This window comes from Heterocephalus glaber, unplaced genomic scaffold (genome assembly GCF_053883595.1).
Source record: "Heterocephalus glaber isolate CG9 unplaced genomic scaffold, H.glaber_assembly_v1.0 deba00001733, whole genome shotgun sequence".
Taxonomy (NCBI): Eukaryota; Metazoa; Chordata; class Mammalia; order Rodentia; family Bathyergidae; genus Heterocephalus; species Heterocephalus glaber.
In genome coordinates this window covers 11,209,523-11,226,992 of record NW_028258444.1, presented here as the reverse complement: position 1 = coordinate 11,226,992, position 17,470 = coordinate 11,209,523, and the positions used below count along the sequence as shown (strand labels likewise).

At 40.1% G+C, this 17,470-nt stretch overlaps 1 protein-coding gene across 1 annotated transcript in view; it reads right to left on the bottom strand.

Annotated features, from left to right (window-relative positions):
- Positions 1-17,470, bottom strand: part of LOC101724459 (periphilin-1) — a 90,625-nt gene that overhangs the window by 10,554 nt on the left and 62,601 nt on the right. Inside the window, exons 6-8 of the mRNA XM_087200221.1 lie at positions 10,800-11,011; positions 8,193-8,272; positions 524-643 (exon numbers count right to left, since the gene is read on the bottom strand). Coding sequence (XP_087056347.1) covers positions 524-643; positions 8,193-8,272; positions 10,800-11,011 — 412 coding nt within the window. The remainder of the gene's footprint in view (positions 1-523; positions 644-8,192; positions 8,273-10,799; positions 11,012-17,470) is intronic.

Below are 17,470 nucleotides of genomic sequence, written 5' to 3'. Positions count from 1 at the left end.
AAAAAGCCAGAATTCGCCAATATAATAATTTGTCAAAGTACAGAGGTTATACAGAAATGTTTTGATTCATTTTCAAAACTTTATTTTTGTTTTTTTGAGACAGAGTCTTGCTATGTAATTCAGGCTGGCCCTGAACTCACTACGTAGCACAGGCTGGCACTGAACTCATGGCAATCCTCCTGACTCAGCCTCTTGAGTGCTGGGATTTTTTTTTTTTTTGGTACTGGGGATCGAACTCAGGTCCTTGCGCTTGTGCAGCAGGCGGCGAAACCACTGAGCTGAATCCCCGGCCTCAGTGCTGGGATTTTTAAAAAATATTTTAATACAAATATTTCATAAATAATTTTCTATGGACCCCCAAATCAAGACTATTACTCTGTATGGCAAATTTTAATAATTTGTGTGGACGTTTTCCTCTAACTGTATTTTGAGGTACTACAACAAAGCAAATGTGTTCCACTTATAAGTTAATATCCACACAAAACCTGGAGGTGTCAAACATAATGGAGAAGTGATACCATACCTGGAACTCAGAAATCCCAGGCAAGTTGCTGTCATTTGACTTCTCCAGCTTTTCAGCAGCCGACATGCTCGCAGCTTCAATAAATTCCTTTTCAGTTAGCCTGTTGGGTTTATCTAACACCTAATAAAAATCAGAGCATTTCTGTAACAATTACCAAGGGTGTTTACACTTCAGATATATCAAGAAGCACACCTTACTTACACTTCAAATCATAAAATCCTTCAAATTGATGATATAAATTGGTACTCTTTTCCTCTTCTTCTTCAAAAACACTCAACAGAACATTTGTTTAAGCAGCCATTCCTTTGGGACACATACACTAGATATGACCCAATTTCATTTACACAGAACTTCAGTGACTCATCTAAGGCACAAAGCAGAGACTCTGACAGCTCTAATACTAATTGTATATGTACAGAATACAAAAGATGTGCTACTTTCAACTTGTATCTTTAATTATGTTCAGTGAAATAAATAATGCCAACCCCCTGCCTCGCAAACGCAAGGTCCCGAGTTCGATCCCCAGTACCAAAAAAAGAAAAAAAGGGCCGAGGATTTAGCTCAGTGGTTTTGCCGCCTGCTGCGCAAGCGCAAGGACCTGAGTTCGATCCCCTGTACCAAAAAAAAAAGCCAAAATTTCATTAAGGTCTATTCCTAATTAATGCAATAGAAAATTCTACATATGCTATTTTTATAAATTATAAAAATCCTATTGCTTTCAGATAATTTTAAAATGTAAGTTTCATTGTTTGAGACTAGCCCTGTTTCTTTTCTCTGATTTATTTCAATACAAAGTGAGGGATTTGGAGTTATGGACAAATCTAAGTTTATGTGAAATTTACCTATTTGCTGGAAAGATGGAGATATATATATATATATAAAACCAACAATGTTTTCAGTCTTGGCATTCTCATTTATACAACAGGATTCATAATATTCACTGTAGAATGTAGTTTTGACAATTAAGAGAGTCAACAGACCTGAAAATATCTAGGATAATGCATGACAATTTTTTTTCTGTATTCCTTATCAATCTATTACAGTAAAACACCTGAAGAAAATTTACCAGTTCATGGGGGAAATATAAAAACAAAGAGAATAAAATGTATTTCTGGACTGCATATAATTTCCATAATGTCATTTAAATTAAAGGCTTAATCTATATATTAAAATAGTAAAGCACAAATTATTATTATTATTATTATTATTAGGGGGTTTTTTTTGGTACTGAGGATTGAACTCAGGACCTTGCGCTTGCCAGGTAGGGGTGGCACTGCTAAGCTACATCCCTGGATTTTTTTTAAGTTTTTGGACACAGGTTCTCACTGTGTAGTTCAGATTGGGCTTAAACTCTCAAAGTAACCTAGGCTGGCCTCAAATTTGCAGTGATCCTTCTGCCACAGCTTACCAAGTGCTGGGATTATAGGAGTGTGTCACCATGCCTGGCCATAAAGCACAAATTAGAAAACCGCTACTCTTAAACTGGGCATGGTGCATTTCATTAATTAAGTGCTTCTATATACAAACAAGAAAAGTACTTTAATTAAACAGAAGCTCATGGAGATGATGAGAGTGCACCTTATTACCTCAAATTATAACCCCGGAGACTGAAATGCTAGTTCCCCGGCCCAAGTCACTAGTGAATCCTGATGGAAAGGGCACCTGAACTTCCTCACACTGGCCACTGGTACAGTCACAGTGACGATCTCTATGGAGGTGTGGGAGAGTAAAATACCTCACCCCAAACACACTTCTTTGCCATATTTTGACTTGGTGATTCAGAGGACTTGCAGACAAATAAGTGCTCTGAAAAGCTGTCCTCTTACAAAACAGAAATTTACATACATAGCTACACGAGATAATATAAAACGTATAGATAGCAGCTTTTCTCTGAGATCTCCATCTGCCTAGGAAAGACTCTTCACCTCTCAGGCAGAGAGGCCACAGCTGGCTGTGTGCATAATCAGGAAGGTTTTGATCCAGAGTTTCCCTCCTGAACCTCCCGTGGCTTGTGAGGCTACCTCATCCCTTCAGGAGGCCCAAGCCCTATTCTTCTGTAGGTATTACAGGAGGTAGTATATAAACTTCGGCCATCTAGTCGTCTCCTTGATGTCACGTACTAAAATTGTCACGCCTTTGGAAGGAAAACAGAACATTTCAAACTTCCCTTATTCCATAGCCACTGAGGGGGTCTACATAGCTCATTCCCAGCCCCTGCCCATAAACAGTGTTAAAAAGGCCAGGTGTGATGTGGCCAAGGCAGGAGGGTTGTCAATTTAAGGCCAGCCTTGGCAACTCAGCAGCACCTTATCTCAACAAGGAGAAAGGGACAGGAGTGAGCTTGGTGGTGGAGCACTCCTGGGCTCCTTCCCTAGTTTAAAAAGAGTTCCCAGCTAGCCTGGATTACACAGTGAGACCCTGTCTCAAAACAGAAACAAAAACAACCTGGCATTCTAGATCCCCTCAAATGTCTAAGAACGTTCCAATGATATTAAGTCATCACAATGAAAGTTTTTTCCTCTCCAAAGCAGAGAACCAGCTGCCCTTGAATATCCTGTATATTCAGGTGCTATCCGTGCTGGCTGAAAAGTCAAAACTATCAAAGACAGAAGAAAGCACTGGACACAGTGGTGCACGCCTGTCATCCCAGCCGCATGGGAGGCTGAGACAGAAGGAGTCCAAGTTCAAAGGCAGCTTTGCCAATTTAGCAAGGTGCTATCTCAAAATACAAAAAGGGCTAAGGATGTGGCCCTGTCGTAGAGTGCCCCTGGGTTCGATCCTCACAGTGGGAGAGAGGGAGGAACAAGAAGAAGTGAATGAGACTGTAAGTAACAGTGGTGGACAAGAAAAAGAGTAACCAAGGAGAACACATGAAATCACCAATTCCTCAAATTTGAAACTTCTGAGGATTAGAAACACGAGGTCCATCTTTTCAACATGTTTTGAGATGCTGAGAAGTTAGGAGTGAAAATGAAGAGTAGCTATCCATTTGAGAAAATCAATTAACTTCTGAGACGTTAATATGTTGTAGAATGGAAACATACCGACCATATGGCACACAATTTCTGTATGAATAAGAGAAAATCATTTAGTATCCAGAACCAAATAGTCAAATTTTAGGTCTCTTGCGTATGCCCACAACCAACAAATGCAAAATCTAAAACATCTTCCCATCTGAATATTTACTGGTTATGGTCAAGATGAGCAAGATGAGCAGCAGTAGTAATACTATCAGAGCATAACTTACACAAAATATTTCTATAAGAAAACTGCTCACTTGCTTTGGTAGCTATTTTCAAGGTGTGGTTACTTAAAATTCAAGTTTTTAAATGCAGCAGTTAGACCATCAGTACTGATAGATTAGGGTGAGGGAAAGCAGGCTGGGAAAGTAGCTATGACCTGTTAATTATAAGATACTGGAACACACAGACAGAACAGTTCCCAAAGCCCTACATGTGGACTTCTTGGGAGAAATCAAGCAGGTTTCTAATAGAATGGCCTAGACCTGATGTCAGCCCTAGGCAAGTGATGCTAGCACCACCTCTCAAGATCCGTATGTAGAAGTTTTCACCAGTTTACCCCAGATTTGAACACAGATACCAAGACTGCTATCATGACTTTTTTTTTTTGGTACCGGGGATCAAACTTGGGTCCTTGTGCTTGCAGGGCAGGCGGCGAAACCACTGAGCTAAATCCCCGGCCCATATCATGACTTTTCATGGCAGCCCATGGTGCATTTTCCAGATGCATTGTGAACATTTTAATTTTGTTTTTATGTTCTTTTTCTCTTGTTCTGTCCAAGTGTGCTCTACAGAGCTGGTTTCTCCCATACTCCTTCACCCTTCACTTTGCAAATAAACTTTGGCACTGTTTTTCGCTTATGTTGTCCAATTCTTTGTTCAAGATGAGAAGAACCTGGAATCTAACTCCAGAAGGAAAGGCAAGCAACCCACAACCTGGTAACATTTAACTGGTGAGACACTTAGAAGCAGGCTCTACAATAACAGTACAACATGGAAATTGAATAACACTCTCCTGAACAACCAATGAGTCACAGAAGAAATTAAAGAAGAAATAAGACAGTTTCTACAATTAAATGATAATGCCAATACAACATACAGAAATCTATGGGACATAATGAAAGCAGTTCTACAAGGGAAATTCATAGCAGTGAATGCACATAATAGGAAAACAGGGAGAGTTTAAATAAACAACCTAATGATGAACCTCAAGCTCCTAGAAAAAGAAGAGCAGGACAAACCCAAAGCAAGTACAAGGGAGGAAATTATACAGATCAGAGCAGAAATCAATGCAATGAAGACTAAGAGAATGATACAAAACAAATCAATGAATTGAAGAGTTGTTTTTTCGAAAGAATAAATAAAATTGATAAATCCTTAGCCAACCTTATCAAAAAAAGGAAAGAAAAGGCTCAAATCCATGCAACTAGGAACAAAAAAGGTGAAGTCACAACAGATCCAGCAGAAATCCAGAGGATCATCAATACTGACTTCAAAAAACTATAATGAAATGGAAAACACAGAAGAAATGGACAGATTCCTAAATACACATGAATTATCAAAGTTGAATGAAGAAGATATAAAAATTCTAAACACTCCAACTACAATCAGTGAAAGTGAAAACGTAATTAAAAATTTACCAACAGGGCAGGGATTTAGCTCAGTGGTTCCGCTGCCAGCCTCGCAAGCACAAGGACCCAAGTTCGATCCCTGGTACCAAGAAAACAAACAAACAAAACTTACCAACAAAGAAAAGCCCTGGTCTTGAGGGCTTGACTGCTGAATTCTACAAGACATTTAGAGAAGAACTAATGCCACTATTTTTTAAACTCTTCAGAAATTGAAAGGGATGCAATACTTCCAAATTCATTCCTGAATGCAAGTGTTACTTTGATTCCAAAACCAGGGAAAGACCCAACCAAGAAAGAGAACTACAGGCCAATCTCCGTAATGAACATAGACACAAAAATCCTCAACAAGATACTGGCAAATGGAATACAGAGGGTCATCAAGAAGATCATACACCCTGACCAAGTCGGATTTATCCCAGAGATGCAAGAATGGTTCAACATACTTAAATCGATAAATGTAATACACTATATCAACAGAGCCAAGGACAAAAACCATATGATCATCTCAATAGATGCAGAAAAAGCATTCAACAAAATCCAACACCCATTCATGATAAAAACCCTACAGAAAATTGGAATAGAAGGTCTTTTTCTCAACCTGATTAAGCCTACCTATGAAAAACCAGCAGCCAACATCATACTAAATGGTCAAAAACTGAAAACTTTCATGCTAAAATCGGGAACAAGACAAGGATGTCTACTATCACCACTCCTGTTCAGTATAGTTCTGGAAACATTAGCCACCGCAATTAGACAAGAGAAAGAAATAAAAGGAATAAAGACAGGAAAGGAAGAAGTTAAACTGTCATTATTTGCTGATGATATGATACTTTACATAGAAGACCCAAAAATCTTGGTCAAAAGTCTTCTAGACCTGATTGACAGATTCAGTAGAGTAGCTGGATATAAGGTCAACACTCAAAAAACAATAGCCTTCTTATACACAAATAGCAGAGTCATTGAGAGAGAAATTCGGGAAACAATTCCTTTTACAATAGCATTGAAAAAAATGAAATATCTAGGAATCAATCTAACAAAGGAAGCAAAAGACCTCTACACTGAAAACTACAGCACCCTGAAAAAGGAGATCGAGGAGGATATAAGAAAATGGAAAGACATCCCTTGTTCCTGGGTAGGAAGAACCAATATAGTGAAAATGGCCATACTTCCAAAACTGTTATATAGATTCAATGCAATCCCGATTGAAATCCCAACAGTATATTTCACAAAACTAGAGAAAACAATCCAAAAATTCATCTGGAACCAGAAGAGACCTAGAATAACAAAAGCAATTCTAGACAACAGAGACATGGCTGGGGGTATCGTAATCTCCAACCTGAAACTATACTACAAAGCCACTGTGATACAAACAGCATGGCACTGGCAAAGAAACAGACCTGAGGATCAGTGGAATAGATTAGAAGATACAGAAACAAGCCCAGAAATACTCAGCCACCTCATTTTTGACAAAGGAGCCAACCATCCTCATTGGAGGAAAGATAGACTCTTTAATAAACGGTGTTGGAAAAACTGGATTTCAATCTGCCAAAGATTAAAACTAGACCCATATCTATCACCATGCACTAAACTAAAATCGAAATGGATTAAAGATCTAAATATTAAGATAGAAACACGAAACTTGCTGGAAGATAAGTTAGGTAGAACTCTTGAAGACACTGGCATAGGAAAAGACTTTATGAACAAAACCTCAGTAGCACAGGAACTAGCACAAAGAATCAACAACTGGGATCTCATCTTATTAAAAACCTCTTAGGGCTGGGGATTTAGCTCAGTGGTTCCGCTGCTTGCCTTGCAAGCGCAAGGACCCAAGTTTGATCCCCAGTACCAAAAAAAAGCTCTTGCACTGGCAAGAGAAACTACCAACAGAGTTACGGGGCAACCTACAATGTGGGAAAAAAATTTTTATCAGCTGTTTCTCAAAGGACTACTATCTAGAATCTATAAAGAACTTTAAAAAGTCAGATCCCCCAAATATAAAGACCCAACTAAAAAATGGGCATCTGAAATGAAGAGACATTTCTCAGACAAAGAAGTAAAAGCAGCAAATAAACATATGAAAAAATGTTCAACATCACTGGTCATTCGAGAGATGCAAATGAAAACAACCCTGAGATTCCACCTCACCCCAGAAAGAGTGGCTGCTATCAAGAAATCAACCAAAAACAAATGCTGGAGGGGCTGTGGGGAGAAAGGAACCCATCTCCATTGTTAATGGGAGTGCAGAAGGGTAAGACCACTGTGGAAATCAATATGGAGATGCCTCAAAAAACTAGGAGTAGAGGTCCCATTTGACCCAGCTATTCCTCTGCTGGTTATCTTCCCAAAAGAATTAAAAGAATCATACCACATTGATATATGCATACCTATGTTTATAGCAACAGAGTTTGTAATAGCTAAAGCTAGCAAACAACCCAAGTGCCCATTAACTGGAGACTGGATAAAGAAGATGTGGGTTTTTTTTTTATAAAATGGAGTACTACTCAGCCATAAAAAATGAGAAACTAGACACATTTATAGCTAAATGGATGCATATTGAGGCCATACTTTTAAGTGAAATAAATAGGACACACATGTGCAAATACCAAATAGTTTCTCTGGTTTGAGAAACTGAAAGTGTAAATAAGTGAATAATTGATAATATGAAATAGGAAGAAAAGGGGCAAAGGGGAAGGGGAAGTGGTAGGGGTAGGGGAAAGGAAAGAAGGGAAAAGAAAAAATATGAGAAAAGGAAAAAATGGAAACAAAAGTCTTTGTAAATAGGGAGGGATGGAGGGGTTGAAAGGAGGGCAGGGGAATGGGGAAAAAATAAGAATCAAGATACATCATGTAATGGTACAAGATCTCAATGATGAATGTAAACGTATTGTATACCTAAAATGTACCAATAAAAGAATTTAAGAAAAAAACCCCAGTACAACATATATAACAAAAGCATTTGTCCTAGATAGTCCATCTTACTTTGCAATTCTTTAAACTGATTTTAGAAAATTAACAAACCTTTAAGGAAGCACCTGCTGAAGAACTTGAGGGTGAAGGGTCTCTTGATGGTTTCAAAGGCTGGACCGGTCTCTCCTCATCTATATAAACAAATAGAAGATGTAATTTTCTAGCTCATTTTTCTTTCTTTCTTTTTTTTTTTTTTTTTGGTAGTTTTTGGAGAGAGTCTTACTTTGTAGTTGAGGCTAGCCTTGAACTCACTATGTAGCACAGGCTGGCCTCGAACTGAGGGCAACCCTCCTGCCTCAACCTTCCAAGCTCTGGGATCACAGGTGTGTGCCACCATGCCCAGCTCATCTGTTTCTAATTAAGTGAATGAGTAACTGAATTAATGAGTGGACTCATATACTCATGTTAGCACTGAAACTTTGTATTACATTATTAAGTTAATATCTAAAACTACCTCTCTTAGACACTGACATCAAAAAGTGGAAGTCAGAATCAAATGATGTCATGTACTGCAGCCCTAGGCTCCACCAAGGTCAGCTAACAAACAGGAAGCCCAGAATGCACTGGGAAAGGCAAACATATGTTTGAAAATGAATGCACCATCTTCTGTTTCTAAATGGCGATTTCAATATCTCACAACATAAACACATGGGTAGATATTTCACTTATTCTATATACCTACAAACAGAACTGATTAGGGGATAGCTCAAGGAGAATTGTATATAGGAAATTTAGCACATTCTTCAGAAATATTTATACAAGTGAAAAAATAAAATTAAAAAATTACAGTTAGGGTACTAGTTCAGTGCCCACTGTGAATGAATCCCCAAATATTTGTCAAATTGTTTAAAATAAATCATTGAGATAAAGTCACCAGCCTTCATCTTTAAAGGTTATTTACACATATTTTTTTTCGGTTTTTTTGATGGGAGGGGGGGAGACCAGGTCTCACCATTTAGTGTAGACTGCCCTGGAACTCACTGTATAGCCCAGGCTGGCCTTGAACTCACAAGGATCTTTATGCCTCAGCCTCTTATGCGCTGGGATGATAGATATGCTACACCACACCAGGCTCAGCTACCTTAGAATATTTATTTTTAAAAATAATTGATGCAGGGGCAGGGATTTAGCTCAGTGGTTTCGCCACCTGCTGCGCAAGTGCAAAGACCTGAGTTCGATCCCCGGTACCAAAAAAAAAAATAAATAAATAAAAATAATTGATGCAGATCAATAGTCTTCCTTTAAAAATCTGCTAATATCCAGAAATAAGGGAAGCAAGGCCCAAAGTCACAACTGCTGACTTGTTAACACTGAATTGCACAGACAGTGCAACTTCACTTTCCCAGAAGTGTCTGAAGCATAAATTCTGCATTCAGGCATATGTATGTTGCTATGTTTGTTTGCAATCTTTCCAATGATAGCCTTACCTCTGGCACCATCAGTCAGACATGTGTTTTTGTTTTTTTGGTATCGGGGATGAAACTCAGGACCTTGTGCTTGCAAGGCAGGGATGGCACCACTGAGCTAAATCCCCACCCCAGACATGTGTTTTATAATCTGTCAAAGATTTCCCAAACACAAGAGTCGGCAACAGCTATAAAGGAAGTTGGCACGATGACAGCAAGTGGACTCCACTCATCATGCAGGAGGCAAAGGCTGTCAGGTTAAAACTCTTACACAGTAAATGGGAAGGAAGTTTAAAGGGAAGGGGAAAACACTCTGGAATTTCTGATTTCTGCATCTTAGCTTACAAGCCTTTCTGCTTAGAATGCACTTCTGCACGTGTAGAAATCTAAATGTACATCCTGCATGGCATGTTCTCCCATCTCCAGAGTGAGAACCAAGCTCTCCCCTTAACAGCATCTTTGTGGCAAGTGATTTCACTCTGGCACATCATTTTTGTATAAAACTCCCATTTTATATACATTTATACATTTGATAAAGTTGTCATTAGCTGGTAGAAAATACAAACACACGTGCTACTTCCTTAATGACAGGGACATCCTTGAATCTAACACAGTGCCTTGCACATAGAAGGAATAAGAAAAGGTTTTGTGGATGAGCTCACTGCAGGCTGTGACGTCTAGAGAAAACTGTGTAAGAATGCTTTAACTAGAAAAGAGTTCCCCTTTGTTTCTATTCCAATACACTAAGCAACTCAGCCAGGACCACATCTTCGATCACACAGAATGTCATGGACACACAGGCATTCCCCACTTGACCCTCCCCGCCACAAATCAGAGGCTGGAAAAGAATGAACTTACGGTACACTATAGCTCTGAATTGTATAAAGTTACAGCAGATATTTAAAACAGATCCTTGGTCTTTTAAAGTAAATCAGACTATCAGATACATAAAGGTATCATCTAAGGACAGAAGGCTGGAGAGGCTGGCCTGGCACAAGCGTTACCAGGAAACACGGGAATGGGCAGGTTTCAGACAGGATTACAAAGGTCCCTTACATGCTGACAAATGTGAAGATGAGATATCATGCAGACTCCAACTTCAAGAAGATATCTGTAATGCAGTTTGAAATTTTCAAACTAAAAAGTCTCATAGAAAAGAGTACCTATGACAACACCTAGTAAGCAATATGACTCAGTACACTCCCTTCAGTGGAGGCTGAGAAAGAAAAAGGAAAAGTCTTCAAATACATACTTCTCTGTTGAGATTCATGGAAGGAGTATGTTTTGCTTCGGTCTGGAGAGTAGCTTCTACTACTGACACTGGAGCCAGATCTGCTGTGTGGAGAGTCCTTTTGGCCTACAGATGATTCTTGGAAAAAAGGAGGATCCCTTTTATGAGGAGATCGGTCTCTTATATAATGGAAAGAGTAGAAACTTTCTCTTCCAAAGTCATCTCTCATGTCCCTGTGAAGAAAAAATAAAAAATTGATTATATACTCTATCCCTTGTAAACAAACAGGCAGCCCAACAGCTCTAACTACAAGTTACCCTTTATGTTGAAATCTTGTTTGTCTAACTGCTGAAGTCAGTGAACATAATGAAACTGTATGAGTAGAAATATGATTTAGAATACACCACTTTTTTAGTGGTTAAGTATAAAGGTACTTTATTGTAAGCACACACAAGTTCTAAAGTTCTACAAGTTCTAAATTTCTACTTCTTTGGCCATTACTGATACATCAATATAACACAGCTACCACATTCTCAAAGACCAATAATGCAAAAGATTTCCCAAATGAAACCCTTCAAGGTCAGCATAGCAGAAGTTAAGTATCCTTAATTGGAAAAGCTCCAAAATCTCAAATTTTTTGAGTACTAACATCATACTCAGAAACTTTTAAATTTTGGAGCACTTCAGATGAGAGATGCTCAGGCTGTAAAGTATGCAAATACTCTAAAATCCAAACACCTGAAATCTGGAAAGCATCTGGTCCTAAACATTTCAAACAAGAGATACACAAGTGTTATATTCCTGGTTTTGTGGTCCCCACCCTACCAGGGCACATTGACATCTAGAGGATGTGGGTTTGTCATGGGGAGGGGAGCAGCACTGGGAGTGAGGGGCCAAGAATGCGGACAAAATCCTAAATCCCCAGAAACCCTTCACACAAACACACACACAAAAAAATCTACCTAGTCCAGGCCTGGGGATTTAACTCAGTGGTTCCACCACCTGCCTCACAAGCACAAGGTCCCGAGTTCGATCCCAGGTACCAAAAAAAAAAAAAAAGAATCTATCTAGTCCAGAACAGGAATACTGCCAAGTTGAGAAATCTTGATCTATATTCCATTAAATTTGTGCTCTGAGTTTGTACCCTTGAGTACACAGGCTGTTGCCCACCCCTAAATCACCTGGCTGGATGAAGAGACTGCGCAGGGGGCTGGATCCAGGGTTCCTGACGGCTGTGCTGTTGGAGGCAGGGCCCAGTGGGGGTGGTCACCGGTGCCTCTGGAGGGGTCTCTCAGGCACGCAGTGCTCTGATTCCTGGGCACCATGAAGGGGACCGCTTGCTCCACCAAGCTCTTCCACAAGGATTATTTCTGCCTTGGAACCAGCCAAGCACAGAATGAAACCTCTGAAATCACGAGCCAAACTAAACCTCTCCCCTTTAAGGTGTATGTGCTGGGTATTTTTTCAGCAATGAGAAAAGCTGACAAATACAGTAAAACCAAGAAGCCATGAACCTTTATTAAAGGAACACTCAGTGTCAAATGGTATTTAATTGATGTTTAAGAAAGGTACTTCATTTAAATTTTTTTAAAATTCTTTTTGCGGTACTGGGGATTGAACTCACAACCTTGTGCTTGTCAGGCAGGCACAGTGCCACTGAGCTACATCCTCTGCCTTGTACTTCATATTAAAATATAAATAATATTAATTTTCAGACAAGGCTGGGATGTAACTTAGAGGCACAGCACCTGCTTGGCAAGCACAAGGCCATGAGTTTGATTCCCGGTACAAAAAAGGTTTTTTTTCAGATCTAAGGCTGAGAGATAAACCAAAGGTATGGAATTTCCTTTTTTCTATTTGTGGTGGTGGGACTCAAACTCAGGCCCTTGAGCACACTAGGCAAGCACTCTGGTACTGAGCCACCAACCCTTGACATGGAATTTCTAATCTCAGGAAAGAATTTCAGTGTATTAACAGTTCCCACTATATATGTGGGCTGTTGTCCTAAAGTTCAGTTGAATGTCAGGTAATTCACACCCAAAGTATATTACTGCTGTAGACCCAATTAAGTGTCCCTGGGAAAATGTAGAAAAGAGCTAAAATTCATTTATTATAAATGAACTCATACAGAACAGTAATACTCGGGCTGGGGATTTAGCTCAGTGGTTCCGCCACCTGCCTGGAAAGTGCAAGGTCCTGAGTTCGATCCCTGGTACCAAAAAAACAAACAAAAGGATGCACAGAACAGTAATACTGAAATAAAATATTAAAGAAATTACAATATGCCAGGCATGGTGGTGCACACCTGTAATCTCAGTACTAGGGAGGTGGGAGACAGAGGCAGGAGGATCGCTGTGAGTTCGAGGCCAGCCTAGGCTACATAGTGACTTCAAGTCCAGCCTGAACTACATAGTGAGACCTTGTCTCAAACAAACAAACACTAACAGAGTGAAGACTATTCACCAGAACTACGTCATACCAACATGACTACTTAGTCAGTGGACATGTATACATTAAACAAATAGGTTTTAGTACCTGGTGCTAGAGACCTGATGGGAAACCCAATGCATACAGTCACTGCCATCACAGAACTCAAGCTAGGAGGGAAAGCTGACCTTATGGATGCAGTCAAGAATGGATGTAGAGACTAGGAGTCTACTCAGACAGAAAAAGAAGAGACAACTTAGATGGAGTCACAAATTTCACATGCACAGGAAAATACCTTTTAGACTACACTGGAAGTAGTGAATGTTTCACAAGTGTGAAATACAGGGAATGCGGAGTGGCTTTCAAGAATTCTAGCATGACAGAATACTGAAATAATAAAAACATCTGAGACTATGGAGATGGAAGCAAGAGATCCACATTCAGATAGGAGCAGGACATGCCTGAAGTGATCATGTACAGCCAGGTCAGCAACTAGAGATATTGGTTAAGTTCAGAAGACATTTTAGATAAATTTGCCTGGGTATCAGGCAAACCCATGGGTACATATAAAAATGAAATGTTAGAGGAGTAGAAGGCTCAGAGGGCAGGACTAAACACTGTAACATGAAGAGAAAAATAGAGTCTCAAAGAATGAGATAGCACCAAAAAGAAAGAAAGAAAGAAAGAAATATTAAGAGTATATTTTGTGGGAAGCCAAGGAAAGTGTATTTAAGAAGGGAAATAAAGGTTTCCTAAGTTTTGGGGTTTGTTGTTTTTTTTGGTACTAGGGATTGAACTCAGGACCTTGCACTTGCCAGTAGGTGCGGCACCACTGAGCTACATCTCTAGTCCTGGGTTTCTTACATTTAAATCAGATCAGGCCTTACTGAACACTTGCTTAGCTGATGGAGGAAAGCAGACCCACCTGCAGAGGAAACTGACTCTTTCCATTGAAAACAAGTGAAGTGCTGAACTACAGCTTCTGGACGCCAAGGCCAGAAGGCAGTAAAATCACAGCTCAATTTGTAACTGAGTGTGGCCTGGGGTGGCTGGGGGGACCAGGGGAAGTACTGCAGCACAGGTCGGGTTCAGCAGAAGAGCACTGTCTCTCCTCCCTTCCAATCAACTTCTCCTACTGCCAACCAAGTTATGTAAAAATATCACAATAGAGGGGCTGGGGATTTGGCTCAGTGGTCCCACTGCCTGCCTTGCAAGCGCAAGGTCCCAAGTTCGATCTCCGGTACCAAAAAGCAAAAAAAAAAAGTCTATGTTAGGGCCAGAGATTTAGCTCAGTGGTTCTGCTGCCTGCCTTGCAAGCGCAAGGACCCGAGTTCAATTCCCGGTACCAAAAAAAAGAAAAAAGAATCACAATAGGTAAAGATCCTAAGCACCGTTTTTGATATTAGCTAACTTATTTTTTCAGGCATATATATGTGTGTGGGTGTATGTGTAACTACTGGCCACTGTATGACAGGCACCATGGAGAATAACCCTGGCTCAGAGCAAGCCTGGGCTCTAAATGGGGCTAAATGAGAGGGGGTGAGCAGTGACTGTCCAGTAAGCCTCGTACTCTAATTTTTAATGTGTATTAGCAGATAAAAACCTTATCTGGGCTGACCAGGGTGGCACATGGCTGTAATCCCAACACTGAGGGGGCTTGAGGAAGAAGAATTGCCATGAATTCGAGGCCAGCCTGAGTTACATAGTGAGTTCAAGGCCAGCCTGAACTGCATAGCAAGAACCTGCCTCAACAAAACAAAACACCTTATCTGGGTCTTTAAGGAAAGTTAATAGTTAGGTCAGTACAGTGGCTCTCAAGTTATGACTGGCCTGACATACAAACAACTTGGGTTAACTAGGTTAATGGAAGATTCATCTGCCTCTTGTTATCTATAGCATGTACCCTCAGCTGTACTGGCTTATAACCAACCCCACCTTGGGAACCAACTGAGTTCGTAAGTCAAGGGTCTACTGTACTGTCAAAAAGAAATATACTTGAGTCACAGGCATAGTAGACATATTTAAAGTAAAGAATATTTTCTTTAGTTAGCTTATGAGTGAGGCAGCTCACTCAGAGAAGGACCTGACATAGACTTGGGTGACCAGCCACACTGACAGGAATCACAGAGTAGACAGGGAGGACTTTGGACCAAGGATGAACTTCCTCAGGCAACATGGGACACAGCCCCCTCCCTACTAAAGGGAGTTGCAGCCTATGAAACACCTAAGGAATTAAAAAATGCAAAATAACCAGTTCCTCTCTAAAATCCCAGTTTCTTTTAAACCCTACATGCTGAGGAACTGGGTTAGAGATCCTAAGTTCCAATTGGTCATTTTAAACCCACAGAGCCACCTATGACAGGTGGCCTCTAAACATCTGAGCAATTCCAGTGCTCTTCTTATCTATAATTAGCTTTGAGTCCAGGGGCCATGAGGCCACCTACTCGGGACTGCTCCTGGAAATCCAGGAGCTATTCTTCTTCTATTATTTCCAATTAAAACTCTTCTTACCTTTTCTTTTGGTTCACAACATTTCCGGACTTTGTGGAACTGAAGCAGAACTTTAAAAAAAAAAAAAAAGGAAAAACAAGTTTCCCCGATCTTAAGTAGTTCCACCTCAGACTCCTCCCCTTCCTATGACTGCTGTTACCTCTGTTCATGTAAGGTTTTTATGACCCCTCTCTTCTATAAGATCCTGTTTTCTCCACCAAGATATGCTACATTGCAAAACTGTCACTACTTGATTAACTGCCTTTGTCCTGCTTCTGGAAACCTACTTGCCACAGTTTCTCGAAGAGATAGACTGACCTCTTCAACCACTCCTGTCAAACTAGAGCCCTTGTCTTTATTTGGGGCTCAGCCTTTGGATACAAAGCTTTTGTTTATAGGGAGGGGAAGAAGGGTGGGGTGGGGGGAGCACGGGGAAAAAAAGAAGCAGGATATATGATGCACTGGTAAAAATCCCTAAGATGAATGTTATCATTATATATATCTAAAATGTACCAATGAATGTTTGCTTCAAAAAAGTAGTAGTCTGAAAATACTGCAAAATCCAAAAATCTGAAATTTCAAATACCTCCAATCCCAAGCAGTTTGAGTAAAGGATACTCAATCAGCACAAAGTACTAGTAGTGCACATAAGTTAATTTTATGAAACATTTGGGTCCTAATATCCTTAAATTTAATCTTCCACTACATAAACATATTTTATGATGAATTTAGGTAAAGTGTAAATTCAAAGTATGTATTTGTGTGTGGGTCCTCACGAACACATTAAAGATTGAACCCAAGGCCTAGCTTATGCTAGGCAGTGGCTCTACCTCTGAACTACATTCTCAACCTTTTTTACATTAGTCTTATATTGTCAGACATGGGCTCATTAAGCTGCATAGGCCAGTTTCAAACTTCCTGTCCTCCTGCCTCAGCGTCCTTAGCAGCTGGGATGACAGGCATGCACCAGGGCCTTGGGGGTGGGAGGTTGTTACTGGGGAAGACAACATGGTTAAGGGAAAGTGAAGCAACTTTATGTCTTAGTTTTACAACTAAAACAAAGCTCTTTCCTGGATTTACTTCTATTTGGTACAATAACTGATAAAGGTAAAAAATTATTTTTTAAGACGTACAATTCAGAAGAAAAATCAATAATGCTATCATTAGTAAATTCATCGCTAGTAAACTCAGTTGCAATTTTTTCCTTTCTTTTTTTGGGGGGTACCGGAAATCGAACTCAGGACCTTCCGCTTGCAAGGCAGGCGGCAGAACCACTGAGCTAAATCCCTGGCATTTTTTTCCTTTCTTTACAATTTTTTTTTTTTTTGGTACTGGGGATCAAACTCGGGTCCTTGTGCTTACGAAGCAGGTGGCGGAACCACTGAGCTAAATCCCTGGCCCATCTTTACAAATTATTTTGATATTGTGAAGTCTTTTATAATAGAATTTTCTTTGCGGGGGAAGGGGAAGTTAAAACAGGGTTTTGCTTTGTAGTACAGGCTGGCTTTGTTTGAGCTCGCTATTTATAGCCCAGGTTGGCCTCAAACTTGCAGCACTCCTCCTGCCTCAGCCTCCAGAGAACTAGATTACAGCCTGGCTTTAATAGAAACTTTTCAGCACATTTTAGTTTTTTTGTTTTTTATTTTGAGACAGGGTCTTGCTATATAGTTCAGGCTGGCATTGAACTATGTATCCCAGGCTGGCCTCAACTTCCAGGCCATCTTCTAGTCTCAGCCTCCCGGGTGCTGGGATTATAAGCCTGTGTCACAAGGCCA